At 41.1% G+C, this 25513-nt stretch overlaps 1 protein-coding gene across 10 annotated transcripts in view; it reads right to left on the minus strand.

Moving 5' to 3' along the window:
• LOC131127638 (multiple C2 and transmembrane domain-containing protein 1-like) overlaps positions 1-25513 on the minus strand; it is a 100923-nt gene that overhangs the window by 27176 nt on the left and 48234 nt on the right. For 9 of the 10 annotated variants that reach the window (XR_009129539.1, XR_009129541.1, XR_009129537.1 and 6 more), the window contains 7 exons: positions 19926-20019; positions 15160-15262; positions 14559-14661; positions 13987-14088; positions 13522-13596; positions 12269-12388; positions 5907-6023 (listed from right to left, as the gene is read on the minus strand). Coding sequence is in view for 4 of the 10 variants with exons in the window: in XM_058069713.1 (XP_057925696.1) it covers positions 5907-6023; positions 12269-12388; positions 13522-13596; positions 13987-14088; positions 14559-14661; positions 15160-15262; positions 19926-20019 (714 nt within the window). In the remaining 6 variants the exon portion in view is untranslated. The remainder of the gene's footprint in view (positions 1-5906; positions 6024-12268; positions 12389-13521; positions 13597-13986; positions 14089-14558; positions 14662-15159; positions 15263-19925; positions 20020-25513) is intronic. The other variant, XR_009129538.1, reaches the window with a different exon arrangement.

Raw genomic sequence — 25513 nt, forward strand, 5'->3', positions numbered from 1 at the left:
GCCTCCTACCTGGCAGCTCTAAACGCAGCATCCTTCTACCAATATATTCACTATCTCTCCTCTGGACATGTCCGAACCATATCAGTTTAACATTCTGAAGCTCTACTTAGAACCTCCTTAAGATCCAACAGTGCAAAATGTAAATTCCAACTGGTCTGGAGTGTATATCTCTAAATCAACTATTCAGTCAATCATGGATAAGTCCAGACGTCTTACTTTTATCCCTCAATTCTAATTATTCATTTCTCAACTGGACCTTTTGCATAATTCTATGCTTCCAACTGTTTTTTGTGCCCCTTTGCAAAAAAAACAAGGTGTATAAAAGTATGACACAATGGTAGGAGGAGTGGAGGAACTGGACTGCCCCTCATCCTAACCCATTAAAAATTTTGCAATGTGCTAATATTTTTTCTGACAAATACACTACATTGCGATGCTGTTATTATACACAAGATTTGAAATTTCTCCCACAGCTTGATGCGCTCTACACTGTTTGGTACACACCTATAGAGGACTGACAAGCACATTTGTAAAATTTGACCTAGATTGGTTGATGGCCACCATCAAGCAAAATGTCTTTTTAGGGGCACATATGGGAATTCATGACTAATTAGCCATTCATTAGACATTTGTCTAATTAAAATAAAACTTTAAGGGTATCTGCATAATATGTATAATAGCATGTATTCATAAACACATATATTTATGTAGAAATAAACCGGATTATAAACTGGATGCTACAGTATTTTTTTCTCTTGCTTTAAAAATGTTTCCTCTTCTGTCTGACGAAGCAAAGAGTTCCACTATCTCCCAGCCTAACCTTGCCAATGACAGCCGCAGGGGGAATTGATGCCTGGGCAGACATTCCAGTGAACATGAAGATATACTTTCTCCTCCTTTTTTCGCCAATGCTTCCATCCCTCCATCTATCTCTCTGCTGCTCTCCTTTGATACATTAGGAGGGGGGTTAACCTCTGCAGCTGCTGAGGTTGGGCTGACTTGCTGGCTGAGGGATCTCAAGGCCCTACTTGGTATGCATTGTTCAGTGTAGCGGCATGTGTGCATGTGTGTCTGGGTGCGCATAATGCCTATGCCACACTTTGTGCCGACTGAGGGACGGCTGTGAGTGTGATAAGGGGCTGCTGGCTGGGCTTGGCTGACCCATGTGGGCCCTTCACAAGCTGTCAGAGGCACAGCCCTCAGAGGGGGGGGGGGGGGGGGGGGTTCCATCTGCAGTGCCCGAGCCAGAGTTACGCAGCAGGGAGCTAGATTGGGGTGAGGCCCCTGTGCCGCTGGAGCTAGAAGATGGGGGGTTGGGGTGAGAAGTTTGGCTCCATATTAATGAACACAACACAAGGATCTGTCATTATTAGAAATGATGTGTTTTTTTCAATGCAGAAACTCAATGTAAGCCATATTTATCATTGCTTATTTGCTGGCCCTTTGCTTGTCAACAGAATGAGTATTATAGTAGCCCATTTCCACTTGGCAGTTTGATATGCAATTTTGCCAGATTTTTGGTACCTCTCTGTCGGGGTGCCAAATACAGTGTTATGGTATCCGGTTTAGATATATATATATATGATATGTGATATTCTTATAAAAAAGGCCCCATGGAATAACGGACACATACAGTACAACATGTTAGACGTCCTCACTGCTATCCCCTGTTGCGCTTTGCTGCATTTGCTGGCATTTGCTGGTGTGATGTCACTCTATTTGAGTAGCTGACGTTTTCCAAATTCCGCCTACAAACCACACAAGCCAAATCATGTTTGCAGTGCCATTCCAAGCAAAGCTGCAAAGCTGCAAGCTGAAGTGAATTGTACCGCTTGGTGGAAACATAGCCACAATACATACTGTATGTAAAATACACTGCACAAGCACCCACCTTCTGTAGGTTTCAAGCCCAAAGTCTAAAGTGAACAACTTGACAACAGGCTTAGTGAACCTTCAAAAACAACAACAACTAGACGCGAGGCAGACAACGTGAGCGGCGGATGTTGTTAGCAAAGAGCATAGGCAGTCACAAAGGTGATGAAGGTATTCAAGACAAATGGATGCAAACTAAGAGAAAGCGACACGCAGACATGATGAAACAGGATGCTGGGAGGATTCGGCAGTGGCGTTCCTGATGCTCCCGGTGCTCCCGTCCCGCTTCAAACTCTGCTCGTCTCCTGTCTTTCTGCCTGCCATCCTCTCTGCCAGTTTAGCAGAGCACAGGAGAGGGAGAGAGAGGCAACCAGATGAGCACAGATGAGCGTGGCGGTGTCAGGGTGGCACGAGGGAAATCAGTGGGGCACAGGCGCTCCCAGTTAAAAGTGACATGACCTTTTGATTTTGTCACCTGTCACCAAGTGCCATGTCTGGCTCTGCACTGAGAAGCACAGCTCCTCTTTCCTCCACCTCTTCCTCTGTTGCCCCATCTCTCCCAAAGCCTCTTCTTCTGTCTCCTGCTCCCACTCCATCCTTCTTGTCTACTTTCTCCTTTACTTTTCAGAGTTTCTATGCAGGAAAGTGGATGTGTGACTTTCTAGCGGTCTAATAGGGTGCTTCCTCTTTTTTCCCCTCACAGCTTTCTTATAATATTTACTTTTTATACCTGTGTTGTGCAGGGCTCTTAATGAGGGCAGGTGTCAAGGCACGGTGTGTTTAGAGACGCTGGGTTTTTCCTGAGATGAAGGCTCGGGGTGAAAATAGAATAGATAAAAATGTCTAAGAAGTCTTGTTCCCGATGCTATGCGATGATACAGTGTTCAAATACAGCTAGACATTATTACTGACTAGGAAATGAACAATACACCGCTGTCAGGAAAGTAAATAATAAAACTGTATAAAAGTATAGCTGTGCGGAATCGATGCAAAGCCATTATGACAGACGCAAATGCGATTATTTATTTATTTCAATTATGAATGTAAATCGGTTGAAGGTTAAGTCTAATATGCAGTTAAGAGACACTGTATCTATAAAAATGAAGTATCTTCAGGCTATTTAAATCTTCTCCTTTGTAATGGGTTGCCAGATTCAATGGTTAAATCCATGCCATGGTCTGCAGCATAGGATGAAGAGGAAAGTCCTTCAGTGTGACGAGACCTAATTGCCCGTCATCTTCTGGTAGAAAAAGACATCAGCGCGTTTGGTGGGTGCCCTCCACGAATGTCTGCGCAGCAATTAACACCTTTATAACATCTGCTATGGGCATTTCTAGCCCAACAGAACATCTAGAAGGCATTTCTAGTGTATGCTCATCAGAGGAAGTATAGCTACAGAGAGCGCTATATGAACTAATGCATTGAGACATTTAGACAACCAGAGAACTCGAGGTAATTTTTGTCCATCCATCCAGAGTGACAAAAATTAGGACACCCCTCAATTGACAGTACATGACTGCGAATACACAAGCTCGTCACAGCCTTTCTATAGTGCTGACTGTTTTCTTGTTAAACATGTCCAGCCTACTGGCAGTTTTTTGTACAACATGTTTGGGATGGAATATAAACCAGTCCAGTTTCAAAGTTAATGGAGAAGGGAGAAGGTCATGTCATTAATTATGGGACTCCTCTACCTTCTAGCCAAAGGGAACACAAATAATAGAGGTATGAGTGCTGCTCGTACTTTGCAAGATGCCATAAAAGGTCCTCCTCTCCTTTAGTTAGTTGTTTGTTTCCGAGGGCACGTTAAAGCAAGACATGCAGGTCAGGTGAGTCAGGGTTCACAGGTCAAGAGTGGGACATGATAACAGAGGAGGTCAGTGACCTTGCTGGTGCATCACCTCCTTTACTCACTGTTCTGAGGGGGCTGCAACTGCTTAGCAGGTACCGGTCAAGGTTGGGGCGAGGGTAAGGAGTGCTGATCTGAAATCTGTTTGCAGAGCAGCATGTAGGCACACAACAGGCAGTGACCCTGAGTGGTGAATTACAGCATGCAGAGAACATAGTGTTTGTTTATATGTAAGAGGAAGAGCTACAGGCCGTGTTGTGGTGCAAAATAGAAGAGGGCTTCTCACATTGAACCCATCAGATGAATCAAGGCCCTTCAGCTGATTAGGAAGGCCATGATCCAATGTATACGTTTTTGTTTTCTCCCTCTCGCTCTGTGTGAGATTGTCTTGGCATTACCCCACACCCCACCCCAGACTTTTAGAAAAAACACCAGCGCTGTGGACTCTGACCCAAGCTCCACTCGGGACTCTCATTTGGTGTACTGTTTAAAATAATTACAAAGCTTCTTCCTCTTGTTTTCTTTTCTCTGCCAAGTATAGAACCATGACTTGAGCTTGGTAAAGACTCAAAAGGCGGGCGCCAGGGGGACCAGGAGAGGAAGCAAAGAATGCATGTCATATACTCTCACAGTTGAGAACAAACAGGGACAGCACTCATGGGACACACGTGTGCAATGCATGATACAGCTTACTGTATCGTATGTTACATATTATGCATGTATTTGGCTCTCACTTGTTTTTAATACTGACATCATCAATGAAAGAATATAAAATCGGTCAGGATATAAAAATAAAGAGAAAACAATGGCGGCATTAAGGGGCATTTGCCAAACTCCAACAGTATCAACGTGATGTTAATTCCTGTAGCACTTGAGGCACAATGGTCCCCTTCTAGAGAGGAGTGAAAAACCATTCTGCAATAAGTGGAAGTTGCGTCTACTTACTCGTACATGAAGTAAGTGGCAACGTAGAAGAATATATAAGCTCTGTTGTCTCGTTTTAATTAGGAAGGGCATGAAAGAGGAGTATCATTAGAGCTGCATAAATAGAAGCAGCAGGTAGAGAGAACAATCATGTTGGATTTTTGGCTTGCAATATCTTGAGTTTCTTTTGTCAAGCAATGTCGCCATCTACAGGTAAGTCATTATTTTCCACAATGAATGTCATTCATGTAGGGAGTTGGCGAACATTTGTCTTAAACAACAAGAAGCAAACTAATGTAAACGGATGAATTGAATAGGATTTTAATTGTTGATCTTTCAGATAAATAAATACAGAAATTAGTTCAATTCTAAGTTCTGCTGTTTGTTATATTTATATTTATATTTTTTATTTATATTTATCATAGGTGCTTTATAATGTGGAGTAATACAATCTGAGTGGCTTCATAACAATTAAAAAGTGTAAAATTAGTCAAATATTGTTTAAAAAGGAATAAATACACACATATAGAAAGAAGAGAGACAGTGAATATCAGGTCTTTTAGCTGCTTATTTCCAAGTCAGACTAGGAGAAGTTACTTATTAAAATTAATCACTTCATTGTTCACGCTTTCTCAGTATAGTCTATGCTCTCTCGTTCTCGTTTTCACTCTCTGCTCTCTCCAAAATTGCCTGGCCATGATTAAAACATGTCTGTTTCCCGTGACATTGCTTTGACATTATTTAATTGGTATAGGAGATAAAAATAAATGAATGAAATAAGTCTACCACCAGGTAAAATGGCGTAACGTAGCTGAAGGTGACTGCCTATTATTTCTTCCTTTTCTTTGCCTCAAAGGTGGCAATATGTGAAATGTGAGAGAGATTGCAGTGAGAAAGCAGCTCAAGGGGAAGACGTTGTTTTTTTTTCATGTCCTAAAATATATGCATATTTATTTCTCTAAATTATAGATTTGCATATATTTTACGGCTGCATTTTTAATCCAAAAGTATGCTTTAAATGAGAGTGCACTTTGTTGTCTTTTGAATGATCTCTACGTCTATTCTGGCTATGCAAAATGGTTAATACAGTTGAAATAAATGTAATCTCGTACAAGTATACTTAAAAGTGATAACATTGTGAGCACAATGTCCCCATAAAATAATAGCGTCACAGTTTTAACGGAGCATTGTGTGCCCTACAGAGGCTTTTTACAGTGGAATAAAAGAAAGGCGGAGGGATATCACGAAAGCTTACACTCACCACATCTTGCCTCGTATCCTTGCCCGATGTGATGAGGATGTAGTTCCAGGCCAGGGGTAGCAACAAAGCCAGTGGTATCATATAGAGTTCAAAGTTCCAGACGACGACCACAAAGAGCTGAAACAAAAACGAAAGGACACAATGATCATGAGAGGAAAGTGAGAATGAAGAACAAAGCAGCAAAGAATGTTTAGGTTCAACCATCATGAGGCAATCGCCTGACAATGCATGCCGACCATATGTGATTGGAGGCGGCACATATTCATATGCAGAATCATATCCCGTCATGGTGCAATGCGTAAAAATAAGATGGTGCTGTTAACAAAGGTACAGACCAGGTGGCGCTGAGAAGGGGTTCAGCACCCTGACCCTCGGAACTCCTTTAGGCCTTAAGCAGAGGAGGAGGAGGACGTTGGAGATGAGTACAAGCCGTCAAGAGCCTCTTTCCTTCATGTCAATCATCCCAGGGGTTGAGGTCATGTATCGTTCCTACCACACAGCATCAGAGCTGACCCTTCCACGCCAAACCCCCGAAAACCCAACATCTGACCTCACACCGACCACACCCTGAGTCCCTAACCTTGTCACTCCAAGCCCCAATAGCCTAACTAAGACTTGTATGGCTCCACTCTAACCTCCTCTGCACCCGGCTGCCAAAATCACAACCTCAGTGCCTCCCCTCTCATCAACAAACAAGTACGGCACCGTCTGAAAATTAACCTTTGCTAAAAGCCTGGACGGTGGCCTTGACAAGTCTTTTTATGATGCTCTGTGGGAAAGACAAATTGCAAATGATGGAGGCTGCTTATTTTATGGTGACTTTGTAGTAATTTAAACATTTTAACAGACGCTAGTGAGATATTTTTTGGAAATACAATAATAAAACATATTTTACATAATTTCCAGGGAACTTGATATTACGGTCCGGAAATTTAAAGACTTTAAATCATGAACCAACAACAGTTATTATGAATATGGAGCTAAAAAAAAAAGAGTGTGTGCATGTTGATCTGTTAAATTAGAAGGAGTCGGATGAGAGCTAAACCATGAAACCACACACACTCACACGGTCATCCGTCAGTACATCATTTCCTATGCACCCACCCACACATAAACAACACATGCATCTCAATATATGAACAATAACTTATCTTATCACTTCATCACACACAAAAGTTTGGAAACTATTAAGTTGGGAAGGAAAAAGTAAAATTCATGTAAAATTAAGCTGTGTATATGTACATTGTGTGTGTGTGTGTCACAAGATAAACATGAATTTAAAATGTCACTATTTCAAATATGGTCACAAATAATGTAAATAATGTATTTTTCATAAATAAATACAAAATACCGGCATCGAGTAAGCAAATACTGTATCCCAAAAGCTGTGTGTCGAACACAATAGGATAGGCTCATTCCTAAAAGACCAAAAAACCAAAAAAATAATTTTGAATAATTAATGTTTTTATCCTTCAAAGTAATTCAGCTCAGCTCGGCCAGAGAAAATCACACACAGACACACACACACTCGCACACACGCACACGACATGTGCAAAGCAAACATGATGCAATTTTTCAATTTCCTACAAATCATCACAACGAGATCCATAACATGAATGAATACACGTGTACACAATGTGCAAATGAGCTGCCGACACACACTAAAATAAATATTTAAAAAAACAGTTAAGCTATAAAAAAGATATAATTACAGACATGCACTTTTCATGTTAAAAAAAATACAACAATAAACAATTCCACCATGAATATAATACATTAGTAAGATTCTCAGAGTTTTTCCTCAAAGTGTGACTGTCTTAAAAACCTCTTTTATATGTAGTGTACATAAAAAAGTCAGCTTCTTTTCAATTTGCTTTAGGCTGTTAACCTGTTGTCGCCCCTTCATTCCTCTTTCATTCGGCTATAGTAGCTGAGGGCCACATTTTGACTGGCAGCTGGAGGAACCAGACACCCGGGCTCAGCAGAGGACGGCCCTGCCCCGTCTCTGTGCCCCCCGGCTTGGTAACAGGGGCCCTGCAGTGCCTGGACCTTTCCTGCAAGACTGGTCCATCACAGCCACCCCCCATCGCTCCCTACACCACATTGCAGGCTCTTCGCCTGGGGACGAGGGAGTGGGAAGGAGCCTGCTGTGGATGTCAGTGACCAGAAAAAGGAGGAGGAAAAACAAAAACATTGAAAAAGTGATGCTCGAACTAGAAGCTGGGAGGATTGCTAAGTGAATCTCCATCATATACCTTGTATACAATAAACATTTGAGGGTTGGAAACACATTATAAAAGTGGTTCATGATGGCTCCTCTTTCATTCTTACCAATGTATTTTAATAAGCACACTATATATTTAAATACTGTACATATACATGGTATGTTTGTGTCCATCTACTCTGTGGGTATAATTAAATTTTCTTATTACTAGCACAATATGGAATATATGTAAATAAAGAAATCAATAAAAAATCAATAAATATTATATTTTTCATCCTGAAACTACAATTTCAACAATGGTTCCAGTCCACATTTTGAGTATTTGTTGGATATTGATTGGATATACATTATTATTATTATTATTATTATCAGGTCAATTATTTTACAATTACGTTTTAATAGTGGAATAGTAATAATAGTAATACTATACTGTACTTCATTGGTAAGTGGAAAGTACAATTAACTTTTCCAAAAAAACCTTAATTTGGAATATGACATGGAATAACAAAGGCAAAAATCAATGATCTAATTGTTTTTAACAGTCTAAGCAGTTGGGTTGCATAAATCTTTGATGCTTGGTTCAATATTAAGAAACCCCTGAACACAAAAGGATGTCAACAACATAGAAAAGTCAAAATGTTTTATTCAAGCAGTCAGTGCTCATGGAGAGCTGGAGCCTGCGTTATTTGTTTCAAAACACAACCCGGCTCTGAGCCTCGGCACTGTGGGAGGGTAATATTCAGTACTTTGGCTTACATTAACCACACACCAGGCAAACTTTTCCCCCTGTTCTGTCTCAGTGGAGTGAAACCGAAGTTTGGATTTCAGAGGTCGCCTTTATCTCTCTTACATCATTTTGCATGCTGGCACTAAGTGTTGCCAGATAGCAAGTAGAAGTCCTGTTAAGTTTGATGTAACTAGAGAGAGTGGGGAGGGGAGGACTGTGTCCTGCTTAGGACCAGACCTCCATCAGTATCATTTAGTGGTGCTAGACTGCCCCCTGCTGTACTCCTGCAGGACAAACTCCACAGCCAGAGCAGGGCTCTTTATCCAAAACGGAAGCCAGCTCCACAGACCTGATTTCATTTAGTTTTATAATGGTATAGAAAATCCAGATGATATTGTTGGGTTTAATTGTCACAAGGCTGCTAGGTTCTTCTCACAGCTTATATTTGTCATTCATGAGCCTTTATCTCTGGTGATTACACTCTGACTTGATATTCCATGTTAGTGCTGTGACTATATCTCAAATATCAGTCATTTTGCAAATCACGAGAGCGGTAAAATGTTCAGGCAAATTTTTCAAAGTTGTCCCTTGCTGTGGGCAAAGACGAACTCCCGACTTGAAAACTTTTACAAGTTAGGCAGGGCCTTTGAAAAGGAGTCAAAGGAGCAATTTAAAGAGACCTGGAGTGGCGTGTACCACTGCCTGCTCTGGGGTGCGGTGTGTGTGTATCACACTGCTAGTCATGTGCATACACACACCAATAGATGCTTCTGTACCTGTCTTTGCTTTTTGCCTTTTTTTATTTATTTCAGCAGGGTGAATTTTTATCTAAATGCAAAGCAGGTGATAGGTGCTCCAGTTTCCTCTAGAAGTAGCTCCCTTGTCTGGGCTCTCTTCCTGATAAGAGTCCTACTTTGCCTGACATAAAAGCGCCCGGTATCATTTCCCCTGCCTCCCTCGACAAACCCCAGCTCGCTGCCCTCGCCCTTCCCCGAGCCTCACAAAGCTGCCTCTATTTGCTCCCAATTCAGGGCCCAATTGCAGATAAAGTTACAGCAAATTTGTTTGGAGGAAAAGCTGCTGAGGCCAGTGGTCCCAGGGGCAAGAACAGCCTTGTCTTGCAGAGGCCGTGGGGAGAGCTGGCGGCAGCACATGAACACAACCCAACACCGCTTAGCGCCACAATGGCCCCGGCTTTCCAGGAGGAAGAGGCGGGATGGTTGGCGATAAAAGATGGAGAGATAGGAGGGGAAGACACCAATAGCCAAATATAGCCAAAACAGCCATAGTGATACCTACATAGAGTACATGCCATACACCTGCCATTAAGCAGGACAGGAGGTGACTGCAGACCGCTCCACTGAGCCAACACCTCAAGCAAAGCTGCCACAGTGGCTGTTTCACCATCAGGGTGGGTGGGAGACAGAAGCGTGGGTGTGAGGGAGAAACGCTGCATGTGAGACGATCCCTTACATGCACACACACGCATACACACAATCCCAGCTGTGCACGTGCGAACGGAAGTGCCAAATTTGGCACAAGAGGGAGCACTTTTAACATTCCCGTGGAATGAACGTGACACTGTAGCATCTTGAATGCAACACACATCATTTACCAAACTGTACAAATAAATGAACACACTTCACTTTTCACCCTCAGGATCACACACACTTAAAACGCTTAGGTGTGTGTGTGTGTGTGTGTGTGTGTTGGGGGTGGGGGGCAGTCACTACACCACCTCTGCAAGCAGGAGAGGACCATTTTTAAAAGTTAAGTACAACATCTGTCCAGTGAGACAGCCTGACAGAAACACACACATACACACACACACAAACACGTGCCCGTAATCACACACAGCCGTCCACCTTCACAAACGCACCACCTTGGCCAGATGGCCCCCCATAAAAACCCACTTAAAGAGATGAGCGAAGTGATTAAGAGGCCTCTGGAAGTGAGGGAGGAATGAGAGAGTGATGAAGAAACGTGGAGGCAAAGGGAGGATGAGGGAAGTGTACCTGTATAAAGGAGAGGTCCTAAACACTCTGATGCTTTTAGCTAAGTGCTCACTCCTACGCTAACACACTCACAAGTGTGGGAGGGGTAATAGGGAAAGCAAAATGATGCCTGGATTTCAGACTTTCTATAAACTATAAAACATTTTGTCCTTGGCCTAGATACCCGTTTCATTGCCTTGAAATAGTTTGAATTAAAGTGTGCAGAATAAGATAACACAGTGACTCGGACGTAAATGAGCTTTATGTATAATTTGTCTTCTAAATGGGGTTTAAAGATGTACAAGGATGCCAGTTGCTCAAGTGACCTTGTTGTCTCCGTTCATTTATTTATGATACTTCCATTTCAATTTTATGAAGACACAAGGACTTCTCATTGAAGAGAAGGTGTCACACACACACACACACACGTACACATACCCACAGAGGGGAAATGTTAACTAATCAATATGTTGTCTTTTCTGACCCATGGTAATGACACCATGAGCTGCTGCACCTCAAACACATCCAGACGGCGGACACTCTAAAGTGGGTCAGAAAGCCAATAGCTATTGTCTGTAACAAGATAGGTCCCCTTGCTGTGTGTGTGTGTTGTGTGTGTGTGTGTGAGAGAGAGAGTTAGGACACTAGCAGACAGCATTAAATGTCTGCTCTGTCATCCTGAGAGTGGAAAGGAAGCCCCATGCGGCCGCTCACCGCTATGCACGAGAATGTCCCTGAGTGGTAGCACTGCTGTCCAATTACAATTCACCTTTTAATTGCAGATACCGATGAGGTGGAAGTGGCATAGACAATTCATAGGAGGCTTAGAAACAAGGCTCTATTACTGAGAAATGTGATAAAGGCTATGACAGCTTTGTTTCCTACAAAACTGTATAAAAAGTCACTCCAATCAGCAAAGGGGCGCCAACTCTGTATTTCTTATATTGGTGTTCCAATAATGTTGATCATATGTTTTATTTTATTGGTTCCTAGGCATGGGATGATAATAACTGACACAATAAATGAAAATGTGCTCAGCTTCAATATATCGTCATGTGCTTGTGTGTCTGTTTTCCTCATCTCTACCTTGGAATGTTTGTTTCATAGAGCAACGGCATGAATGGAGTGAGCCCTTTTGCAGCTAGACTACAATCAGAGTGCAGAAGAGTGTAACGTAGTAGAAATGAAATTTGTAGATTGCAATATATTGTCAAAAAGTAATGTTAAAATCTCTTCTGGTTCTCATAAACCCAATTGTATCGTCTAATGAAGTCTCTTGTGACACCCCTTTCTCTGCTTTGCTAGCAGACACCAACATAAAAATTAGAAAAAATAACTAGTGGTCATGTAATGAGTTGGCTAGATAAGAATAATGTGATTTATGGCGTCTTTGTATTTAAACATCACATCTACATACCACAAATGCACAGATGCTCCTCTGTGGAGAGTCCCATTCAAAGCAGCTGTTGATGTAGTAACCGGTGTTGATCAGGAACATGATGCAGCGCCTCACTCTGTTAAAATTGCGCAACAGCAGCTGCAAAGTAGATGGAAAGGATATTTTAAAGAGTAAAAAAATATATCTTTCAGTTCAGGGGTACAAGCATAGAGTCCTGTCAGGAATTTAATCCTGTATTTAATCCTGTTCTTTAAATAACTGTTATCGTTATCTCCCAATAAGCACTTCAAAAATCCTGTTTTTTTAAGGGTCACCCTGTACGAAGTCTTCAGCAGACTGCTTTTCTTTTCTTTTTCTATCTACTAATCAGCAACAACATCAGAGGTGTTGCTGGCAAATGGGCAATCCTTCTAAAGTAGCCATGACATCATCATTGCAAGACGATGACATGGGTCATCCCTACAAGTCAGAGGTGAAATGGAGTTTCTGGCACTTGGGGGGTGAGGGTTCAACATGAAAGGGAGGAAAGAGTTGAAACAAGGGTGGTATGGGAGATGTTTGTGTGTGTCACTGTGTTGGCCAGTGATGTGTGTCAGTGCATGGAGAAGCACTGACTACTAAGCCCAAACGGTCACTCATATGACATGTGTGATGTGGGCCGGCCCCAGCTATTCAGCCCTTTGTGCTGCTGCCACACTGAACGGCGTGACAATGAAGTGCAAAGCAGCAGTGGCAAAAAGGGCCATCTATAAGGATGGCCAATCTACTTATGCACCCCAGAGTTGACAGCTTGACATTTCTATTCACCCAGCCGGCGTGGATGCGAGGCGGCTGACAGATGAGAGAAGGGAGAGAGGAGGGAAGAAACAAAAATGAAACACTGTTTTCCCTCTTCAATCACCTTGTTTTATCTTGCCCACACAGTTGTTGTGCTTTACGAGATGGCACTCTCCCGGCATGCTGGTTAGTGCTTACGATGGTGGGGCAGAACAAGGCCTACGGAGGCATATGCAGGTGTAGGACTTCCACTTCATGCTAATTTTTCAGACTAATCAAAGTAAACTAAATATATATTTCTTATGTGCAGTTGCAAGTTATTCAACACACATTGTAAAAGTACTCTGCAACAGGTTAATTGGAATACATTTCATTTGGGAAAAGTTTATTTGGTTAGAGCCCGTTTTGGTTAGAGTATAAGACCTAATTAATGATGCTAACTAAGGTATGACTGACTATATATAAATAATTTAGGTTTCTAGTGAGTGATTTACCTGTTTGGACACTTTGGGCTCCTCCTCTATGTACTTCTGCTCAATGGGAATCAGCGTCCTGAGACCAGCCTTCACCTGGAGACACAATATCGTAAAACAGCCAAGTGAAATATGTATGAAAACGGATGACATGGTTGTCAGCCAGCCGTGTTATGAATGTTTTTTCATGATTTGACATTTCAACACATGCGTAGTGTGCACGTCCCCATGTTAGAGGTTGGAGCAAGCAAGAGGGTGAGCACTAAGATGGCCGCTATAGGACGCACACACAGTGATGGTGAATGGAACAAAGGATGCTGAAAGGGAGGCCTTCCATAATTAGACCCAAAATGAGGATGAGGGAGCAATGGATGGGAATGAGATGCGGGGGGGGGGCACAGAATGAAGACAACAGCAAGGATGCAAAAGAGAGAGCAAGCGAGGATGGGGGCAAAATATTTATCTAAAAAGCAAAAAAAGACTTACAGTATTAAAAATCACATCTATTTCAAGAAAGATGACCCCTTTTGTTGGCCCTGTCAGCTCCTTGCTTTTCAAGGCGTAGGCTTTGCGTTCTCCATTTTGGATCTGTGGGAGAGGGACATGACAGGCGTCTGTCTGGCAATACCCGACTGAATCGGCTCCCCGGGCCACCTTTGAACCCCAGCTGCCGGCGCTGACAGGGAACCCAAAACAACTGTGGCAACTCTGACAAGTACCTGTTCATTACCCACTGCAGCTCGGCTCTGTCAAACAGAAATTAACTATCCTGGGGAATCACACTATACAGCCCAGCTCCGATATACACGACACACACTTCTGTCACAAGACACACAAATACAGTATATATGGAAATTGTGTCATTTTTTGTCTTGATCAGTGTAATTTTCATTCTCCTCCTTACTTCTTCACCGATCAATCTTTTTATTTTTACTCATCAGTCTTCCTCGTCATGTTCACCTTCCTACTTCTCTTTATGGAATACTGTCATCATTCTTAATGTTTCTCTCAACTTTAGTCAAGGGAAATAGTAGGAAAAAAATTGCAATTTGACTCACATTCAGTAAAGGAATGGCTACTTTCCCAAGAAAGTCCGCACTTCTGTCTCGGTCCTCATCGTAAACCGTGACCTCGAGCACTGAATGAATGTCCTTTACGTTACTGAGTGACAAAGCAAAGACAATACCAGTGATGGGCATAGACATTTTACAAAGCTAACATCAAAGAGGCAAAACTCATGCAATGACCCCATTCATTATAATACTGTATATTACATCCTCCAATACAACTGATAGAAAATGAAGTCAAGTCGTGTTATGTTTGGAAAAAGTAGGCTAGGAAGTAGGAAGATGAGTGGTGTTATGTATAGAAAAAAGGCTATGTAGGTGATGTGCAGAAAGATTAAATTAACTTGTCCCATCACTGGGAATTCTACTGCTTTGGACTCAATAAAAATATATCAGACATACGAGAAATGATGTGGCGCTTGATCTATATTAATGCCCCATCTACAGTATATATTTACACTATATCACTATCTCGAGCCCAGTTGAAAACCATTAAACAAATAGCATTGATATCATTAATGCAAATAAACAAAAAAATATTATCTTTTCTTTTGTTATTGTGTATTATTAATACTGTATTTTTGTTACTTACAAAGTGAAGACTTTATTCCACTCAGGGTTGAGATTTTTGTAAACAGTGTGTGTCTGCAGCCGATCATTGCTCAGCTCCACCACACAGAATGGGTCGCTCTTACCTAGAGAGGAAGAAATTAAACACAACAATAGCTTTAATGGAAAAAACATATATACGTATATACTGTACTTAAAGCAGTGGTTCTGAAATATTGGTTAATGTTGGTTTCACATCCCCCAAAGATGCGGGGTGGGCGTAACCTAAGATGCCACATTTATTAGGCCACAAAAATACAAACAGTATGTCAGCAATACAGCTAAAGGAAATACGATCCGGTGACAGCAGTCTAATAGTGTGAAAATAACAAAGCAGTGACAATTACTTTTTACCAGAGACATTAATAAGTCAGTTTTTTCATAAAAAGGACAAAAATCCTGAAGGACAAAAATTGCCTCTCCCATTAGATATCTTTTGTACCGTTCCTGTTTTATTTTCAAGCGGAATTGGCTATGTTGAATGAATACAGGTGAACTTTGACAGAGGATATTCATTTCTAAACCATTTTAGAATTGTCATCAGTGCTCCTTAAATGAGCCAAAAAACGTGATTTGTTCCAAACAACAGATAAAAATCTTTGGAAAACAATTTTGTTATCCCACAATTTACCTTATGTTGTTACGTTAAGATTTAATTTTTTATTAGCTTTCATTTCTTTCCAAGTTTGTCCACGAGAGGGTGGTACTTTTTCCCATTCAAAGCATGCAGCAAAATGCCTTGCTTGTTTTCTACCTTGCTTCTCAAATGATGAGTGATGCTGGATAATTGTACGTATATTAAAAATCTATATGTGCTTGTGTTTGCGTGCTTTTACTTTTTAATGGTTTGTATATATACATAATGAGTGTCACAAGATTAAATGTGGCAAGATTTTTCGTTCATAGGACTGGAACTATAATAAAAATTAATTCATTAATCACACAATCTCCTCCAATTCCGCGTGGAAGTGGTTAGGTTTTTGGCCTCTTATTTTGTCTTTCTTCCCCCACTCTGTTTGAAACACTTTCTTCAGTTTAGAATGAATAAATTGGAGGCTAACCAGTTAGCTTGTTAGCATGTTATACAGCTCTGGCCGTCTTGTGTCTCTGTAAATAGCAATGAGGCGTAAATCAAGAATACACTCCTATTATTCTTGATTTACAGTGACTATAGGGGTGCTAGTTCATGTCTACATGGCTTTAATAATGGTAAAACATATGTTGAAAGTTATAAACATGTTTTCTATGCTGTATCTACAAAAATATTCCATTTATTAACAAAATTCACTTATTGCAGCCAGGTCTGGAACCAATGAATGGTGATCGTCACGGGATGACTGTAGTCAATATTTTTTTTAAATTAGAATCTGACAATTGTACTTTACTCTTTTTACATTGCAATATCTGGAAAAGTTCAGTGCTATTTTTTTTAAGCTTTAACTACGTTAATATACTAAAATTAGCTTTTGTATGTCACATAAGACTTAATGAAGCTGGAATTGAGTTCAGTCCCCTCATGGCATTTGCCTGGTTATGTGTGGTGTGGATGTGTGTGTGTGTGTGTCTGTGTGTGTGTAAGACTGTCATTGATTGGTGTGATTTTCTTCACATGTTGTGACAAGGGCAGGACATTTAGTGGGTGTGCAAAGTAAATGTCACAATGATCAATGCTGTGCCGTAGGTGTTGCTTCTCATATCAGTTACTGGGGGTCTTATTGATGTAGCATGTTTGAAGTGGATATTGACAGCCATGACTCCTACAATAGAAAGCTATATTCAAATAAGATGACGGAATGAGGAGCTTATGACTTCATGAATGTACTTATTTTGTTAGTATACAAAAAGTCTTACAATAAGGTTGAAACTGATTTAAGAATTATTTTAATGAAACAATAAATATACTGAGAGTCAATTAATATTAAATTTTTAATGGCATGACAGGTTTTGGTGCTGCAGAGAGTCAGTTGTCATTGGTGATGAACTTTCACCTTATTGGCTGCCACCACCAGAGGCAGCTGCCTTAACCAATTACACGCTCACATTTGAGCGCCACTCAGCCATCATCCAGGTAAAGCTCCTCCTCCCTCTGGGTCATGTCCCTGTGGTGCATCCAGGGGTTGTGTACGGGAAGGGGGGTGCAAACTCATTTCTGGGTGCCCTAAGCTAAGTGCAAAGGATGGATATGGTAGAGAAGAGGCAGCGAGTGTAATTTCCTTGAAGCTTAAAGTTAGAGAGGAATTTGAGGTGTTCATTAGAATTCATTATAACTGAAAATGTTAAAATGTAAATTTTGTGTTTTTCACTTTTTAATAGGATCTTCAGTTGATCTATTTTTTAATGCAGCCATGATTGTTTAAAAGTAAGTAACTGAATGGAACAGAATGTCCCTAGAAACTCGTTAGGCTTAATGCGTGGATGGTCACCATAATTTAATAGGAACACAATTGGAAGAAAAAGACATCTATTGCTAAAAGTCCCACAGTATACATACAGTAGCAGCCACTCTAGGACGAAGACATTGTTGGCTTTTGAGACCATTTTCAGTAATCCTTCTGGGCCTAGAGAGGTTCTACAACACAAAAGCACTTCATTTTGAGAAAGAGATGGCCAATGTGAAAAGCAAAAAGGAGAAACAAGGAAAAAAAAGAGGAGACAGACAGGCTGGCAGCATGAATGAAGAAGGGAGAGTGAAGTATTTGTCTCTCTCTCTGACCTCCCCTCTCACTCTCTGCCTGTGCGTCTGTTTGTCTCTCGCCTCGCTCCTGACCCTCTATTGGTCTGAACGGATGAAATTGGGTGTTCATGTGGTGAGGGCTCTCATGTGGCTCTTACAAGACTGTTGTTTCTGCCACTTATAAACACAATATATAAGACTAATGACAATTGCATAATTTCAGGATTTCTGTAAAAGGATGGAAGAACAAACAATGTGTGGTCGGAACTTGTGTCTCTTAAAGTAGCAAGAATTATCAACTAAATTATGATTACATCATTTGTTACATGCAAAACCACTCATACTGTATACATGCCAAACAACCTGTGACATATTTACCTCCATAAAAAAACAATCCCATTTGCAAGTATTCTTCTAAAGAACGAGCAACTGATGTTATGTTGGAAATAGTCCAAGGTAAAAACAGCAGCGGCAGAATAAAAAAAAGAAATAAATACATGGACAACTATAGACAAAGCAGGACTTGACAGTCTTGGTTATTTTTTAGGTGAACCATGAAGCACAAAATGAATGATGAGCTTGGAAACAAGGTCATGGAGTAAATTTCGGCTGCCAGTGAAATACAAGAGCCATTAGCCCTGCTCTCAGGCTGCCCCCGTCTCAATAACCCAAATCAAGCAGTTCCACTTTGTATTGGCTAACACGAACTGTGTCTGCTTCAAATGGAGAAAAACACACACACACACATACACGTTCTCTGCTCTCAACGAGATAATGCAGAGTGAAAAACTAGGCCTGTCCACTGCAGACCTAATTAAAAGTAAGAATTAATGGAGAATTCGGCGGGAGCGAGTGGAGAAAGAGCAGGGAGGGGGGTTCTAAGGGAGGGGAGGAGAGATATTTGTTGGTTCAAATGCACGCTTTTTCTCTATTATTCAAATGAGCACCCTGCATGTTTTTCCACCCTCCCAAAAAACACTGGGACAAATTTAGCGTCCAGCACAAAGTAGAAACAAACTCTCTGGCTGAGCATTCTCCTAGACAATAATCCCTCACACAAAAATTGCACACCGACTATCTCCAGCTGTATCTCTCGTGGGATGCAGTGTGCCACCGACAATGTTCCGTGTCAGAATGATCAAAAAAACAAATCATGTGTTATATGACTTGAATATCCCCTTCATTCATTCATTAATTTCATCCTCACGGGGGTCGCAGGGGGTGCTGGAGCCTATCCCAGCTGTCTTCGGGCGAGAGGCGGGGTACACCCTGGACTGGTCGGCAGCCAATCACAAAGCACATATAGACAAACAACCATTCACAGTCACATTCATACCTATGGACAATTTGGAGTCACCAATTAACCTAGCATGTTTTTGGAATGTGGGAGGAAGTCGGAGTACCCGGAGAAAACCCATGCATGCACGGGGAGAACTCTTCATTCATTTTCTATTCCTTATTTGTGAAAGTATCAATGTGAGCTGGAGCCTATACCAGCAGATTTTGGGCAAGTGGAGTACAACCTGGACTGGTTGCCAGTCCACACATATAGGCACATATAGACAAACGCTCACATTCTCACCTGTGGATAATGTACATGCATGTTCTTGTACTGAATACTGACAAGAATTAAAGAGAAGTTCCAAAAGGAAGTAACATTTTAAGACAATATGATATTCATTGAAAATATTCATTTTGCAGCTATAACAGATTGCTTTTGGGAAGACTTTTGTCCATGGGATTTTTTTTGTGAGGTCAGGGGTCACTGTCCCAATTTTTGCTCCAGTTCAGTTCAAATTTGTGTGGTTGAGGTCAGGGTTCTCATGATCTTCAGACCCTCCATACATGTATGTACCGTTTGTCCTCATGAGGGACTTTGGGCAAGAGGCTGGGCACACATTTTAACACAATTAGCCCAAGATGCATAACGCTTGGTGCATACAGCAATGCATAAAATTCCCTTTGCCTCAAAATGCTGAAGTAATTCATACAAATACAGAAAAATGCCATTGAAAATTGCATGAACTGAAGGGAAGTTATTAGTCCCATGTTTAGAGATGCACCAGCCATCTTACCTGTGACATCTGCTGCCATCAGTCCCTCGGCCCGGATGACTTTTACCTGCACCACACCAACGTCTTTCAGATTGTGCAATGACCTCCACAGGCTCTGAAACAGCACAGGGACAGGGGTGAAAGTTCAAAGAGGCTGGCAAATTAGCATTTAAGAGAAAGATGGGTCAATAGCCTGACATTTCATTAAGAGAGGAAAAGGGTAGAAAATGTCCTTTAACAGCCCTTATTTGAAAATATAGAGCTGGCATTTATAGCCAGGTCCAAAAGGGGGAAAATGAGTAGAGTAGCTGTGTGTGTTCTTTGATACATTTTTCAGACTTCCACTATTTTAGACTAAAATAGAACAAATTTCGATATGCTCTGGAGGAATACACAAAAAGATGACAGACAGATAGATAGATAGATACATAAATAGGTACATACACTTCATACTCTATAAGCAGGATCAAAACTAGCAAACTGTTGTCAGTGTTGCTCCAGCTTTTTGTAATATGGTGTATTCTGGGACATTTGTAAATCACAGTAAACACACCCACACTTGCACATGCAGCCCAAATCACGTGATATTTACAAAACCAACTATATTTTGCTCATACAACAATAAGACAATGTTACAAAATGTTCTTCTTATAACAAACACCAGGACACTATTGCCTTTTGCAACCTTCTAAATACAATATTTAAAATAATTGGAGCCTTCTCGACATGAAATAACACCCCCATAATCACCTTTACACTCATAATATAGTAGACAAAATAAGACTAAGTAGCCATTACAGACACAAGACGGACACTTTGGGATTTACAGATTTGCATGGGTAAAAGGGGGGGGTCACAACGGGGAGGCAGCACGTCACTCGCACAGTTGTGCAAGGTGTAAGTACGGAGCACAGACGCCACGCCTGGGTCAGTGCATTGTGCGCTCGTTGTCAGCAGATGGCACTCACTTTGGATCCCCAAATTTTGCCCACGTTTTTGCACATAAACTGTACACACTTACAACTGACCTGTGCTTAAGAGCCAGAAATCTAGTGTGTGTTCGTATCAGCAATTTTCATTCAATATCACTGCCTGTTGTGAAATCATTGTGAGATCATTCAAACCTGTTCAAAAACCCTGTTGTTCCAGTGATCAAATATAACCCAAAAATTACAGTAACATTACTGACATATAGTGACCAGTGTAGAATACTACATGTAATTAGCGTCTTTCAATGTTTCTTTTGAATGCCATATTTAGCGAAACTAAAATACACCAACTAAAACTCATCAGAGAAAATGTATGTTCTAAATGTATGTATAGGACCCATTGTCTTTGGCATTTGAATGTGGAGTTATTCTACCACACACTAACCAGAGTCTGAGGCAGCTATAGTAATAATACAACAATAAAGACATTCAAGTGAGAACACACATTCAGTGAGGCGTGAATGGCAAGGTTATGATCGTTACATATACAAATAACCGGCTTCACACTAGCACTCAGCTCTGGTTTAATACCACACACACATACACACTTTAGAAAAGAACAAAAACACACACTAACACTCACAAGTGAAGACACTGCTGCAAAACATGTAGAGTCAAAGGGTCGTTCACACAAGCAATGCAAACTCTCTCCTGGTAGCTTTGCATTATCCCAAAATGTAATGCTACACTTTTATCTACAAGAGTATTGTTGATGATAAATTAAAACAGCAATTTGAAATCGAACTGTCCCTTCCTAGAAAAAGATAATTTGAGGCTGTGATTACCACTTCATCTGAAGGCCTCATCAGCAAATAGTTGGCTTCCTCAGTATAAATGGAACACTCGAGGGGAATATGGCTAGTGTATAGTTACAAGACATATATATAGACATATATATATATATATATAGGTTGATTCCACACCCTAGAACATGAAACGGGTGTTTCTTCAAATCCAGGTTTTTTTAATCCGCAAGTAAAAGTCCATAAACATGAAGAAGTTGCTTCCGTTCATGCTCAAACATTCATCGACATTGAGGCCCAATTGAGTAGCATCAGCGTGTCTTAAAAGCAAGAGTGGCAATGTACTTCACTTCAATTTATTTCTCTCTCTGGCAATAACCCCGTCCATCCCCACAGGAGTAATTATAATTTAAATCTCAGAGTCAGGCCAGGCTACAGAATTAATTCATTATTACCAACTCTGTCAGACTCTGCCTGTTTCCAGCGATATCATTGTCCAAAAGCTCTGTAAAAGAGATGAAGGGGAGAGTATGGGGGGCGGAGGGGGGGGCTGTGTGTAAAAGAGAGACACAGACATACAGAGAAGAAAAAGCGAGGGCGGGGGGGCAGCTCTCAATGATTTCTGTGAAGATACAGAGGCTTGTTGTGAAAATAGCCAAGAAGAGAAGAGTCAGAGACAGGGCATGACAGAGGCAAACTAAGAGCCAACAAGTCAGTGTGAGATAAGGAGAACATGTTCTAAAGATGACCCCCCCACTCCCCAGACGTATTGGGACAGTATTAGTAATACTAGACATACTTTTGATGAGGAACCTCATCAAAATGATGTTATGAAAACTTGCACGTCTTAAAAGTGGAGAAAACAAGTGGAAGAAATTATAGATTTGTCTCATGTTTGGGCATCATAGACAGGCTCTAAGGACACATATTACTGGTTTAGCATTATTAAAAAGTCAACTGAGGGACCATTAAGACTTCTTCTTCTTTCTCTTTGGGCTTTTCCCTTCAGGGGTCGCCCAGCAAATCAATCTCCTCCATCCAACCCTGTCTTCTGCATCTGTCTCTCTCACATCAACTACCCTCATGTCCTCCTTCACTACATCCATAAACCTCCTCTTTGGTCTTCCTCTAGGCCTCCTACCTGGCAGCTCTAAACGCAGCATCCTTCTACAAATAGATTCACTATCTCTCCTCTGGGCATGTCCGAACCATCTCAGTCCAGCCTCTCTGACTTCTATCTCCAAGGCCTCTAACATGTAATGTCCCTCTGATGTACTCGTTCCTGATCCTATCCATCCTGGTCACTCCCAATGAGAACCTCAGCATCCTCATGTCTGCTACCTAAAGTTATGCTTCCTGTCTTTTCCTCAGTGGCAATGTATCTAGACCAAACAACATCGCTGGTCTCACCACAGTGAGAAAACTACTTTTAGCCTCCAAGCCATGCTTCAAAATACCTCTTCTTCACACCATAAGGACATTTTGGGGTCGACCATAAACAGTGATTAGTATAATAACAACAAATCCATCCTCCACTGGGATTTCTATCCCAATCAGTAAAATAGTTGCAATAGATGCACAGAGAATATAGACAAAGAGAAGTACTAGTCGAGATGAGGGAAACCACCATGTCCTAATTTGCATTCCTGTGGCATGATGATTTTTGAGGTGATGAAAAATCTCGAGGAACCGAGAAGGAGCAAAGGGATAAATGGAAGGAAAGAGTCAGATTTCATTAGACAAACCTCACCCTGTGTGTCGCTGACACACGCAGTTACGCTTTCCTCCCGTTTCTGCCTCACAGCACGCAAATGTACAAATGAATCACAGACGCTATATAGCCTTATGAATCACTGTCATCATGCCGTTGTACCAGAGTACCAAACATAAGAAAAATCGATCATATTCCGCACTCCTTTGCTTCATCATTTAGGGGAGAGGCACTCAAAACGGTTGAAGTTCCAAAGTTTTAGTGTCCAATTTCACTCTTTCTGAAATCAGACGACTCTGTGCCTCACTTAAAATAAATAATGAAGGTTAAATTTAACAAAAAAAACAAAAGTGACGTATGTCCTCAGTGCAGTAACACGTGACTATGTATTAGTCCCCCTACTTATTTTTCTTCTGCATGCACGAAACTAGTTCTCTTTTTGGTTTTGTGAAGTAGTAATAATTTATGGGAGTGTGCTGTAACCACACACCGTAAAAAGAGGACTGCCTGTATGCAATAGCACTTGTTGGAGCCACACAGGCGTGGACCAACATCGCTCATTAGTATTAAAGCTACACGCACACAAAATGGTGTGTTGGGTAGTAGTAGGGCTTATTGAAGTCTAAATTCAAACATTAAGTATAGATTTGACAAACAATGTTTCAATACACTACTGCGGTACCTAATTTAAAGTACTGAAACATGGGACATTAATAATGTTTGCAACATTCACTTTTAGCCCAAAAAGATTCAATGTTTTAGTGTATGGATTTATGAACTTAGTTTGTTATGCAAACAACCTTAATTAGGTAGTATTATGGAGGGGAGGCCTAGTGATGTGTTTTTTCCAAATTTTCCAGGTGATTTGTGTCTCTTTTTAGTCTGATTGCCTGTCCTGTTTGTGTCCTTTATCTTAACCTCCGTATGTGTGCGTGTGTGCACATGCAGAGGTGCCACCACTTCAGCAGAGGTCACCGCGTCCTCCTCCTCTCATTCACCTTTCTTATGGCCACCCCAGGCCTATTAAGAGCCATTAGTGTGTGTGCTCCTTTGCCATCATAAGACATAAATCTCTCCCTCTCCTGCTCGCACTGTCTCCCACCACGTCTGGGAAGCAGTAATTAGCGATGAAGGAAAGGTTACAGTGAGCAATAGCACATCTAAGGCGATTGTCACTAAGTGTATTGTACTGTGTTGCATATACAGGAGCTACGCTGTTTGTTCCATTTAGAGTAGTTTGTGGTTGAAATGCATGTGTACATGTTCATGTGTCCTCATTCAAAGTATTCAACAAACGTTATGTAATTATTATGTAATTTCCAGCAAGACACCATATTTTCCGTTTGTATCCGCCTCATTGAATGCATCTATTAACCTCCAATCATGTTTGAAAACAAACAACAAATGTTTAGATTATATTTCTGTGCACTCACTAAATCCTGACTGATGCACTCATACAATGCATTTATTGTTTTTTGTCAAAATAATAGACTGCTACATTGTTAAAATACTATTTTATTTGGGAGAGACTAAATAGTTCCTATGACTTGTGAGGATTAAAAAATATCATGTCTTTGACTTGGGTTGATTCGACCTGTCTTGTCATGACTTGAGAATTGACTTGGGCTTGCACATGTTTACTTGAGACTTAACCGAAGACCTGAGATTTAAGACTTGAGACTAACACACATACACATTTCCACATATAGAGCATAATAGTCATCTTTAAGCAAGACTTTTCTGTTCTTTTTCTACATTAGTAATTGTACTTATCAGCCCTCTTTGATAAGGGACATCTTTATTAAATTCTACAACTAGAAGGCTGCTCCTCTGGGGAAAATGAATATTATGCTAATAGGTGGAGACCATTCAAGTCGTCGGTCGATCATATAGCAGGAAGGCCATATTAGAGACAGACAAAGAGCAGATGATGCTCAGTGAGGCATACTGGGACGAGGAGTGTGGAAAAAGTAGGTTGGAAAAAAGGCAGAAGAAGGAAGGAAAACATGTTGCCTGCAGCCAAGCAGAAAAACGGGGTCTGGACAAGTTGTGAGAAAGGTGAAATGGCTTTTTTTCCTTTCGTTTTACACCTCACCCTTTACCTCTCGCCCTGTATTGTACACACACACACTCACACACACACAAACGCACTCCACAGCCCTGGTT

This window comes from Doryrhamphus excisus, chromosome 4 (assembly GCF_030265055.1).
Source record: "Doryrhamphus excisus isolate RoL2022-K1 chromosome 4, RoL_Dexc_1.0, whole genome shotgun sequence".
Classification (NCBI taxonomy): domain Eukaryota; kingdom Metazoa; phylum Chordata; class Actinopteri; order Syngnathiformes; family Syngnathidae; genus Doryrhamphus; species Doryrhamphus excisus.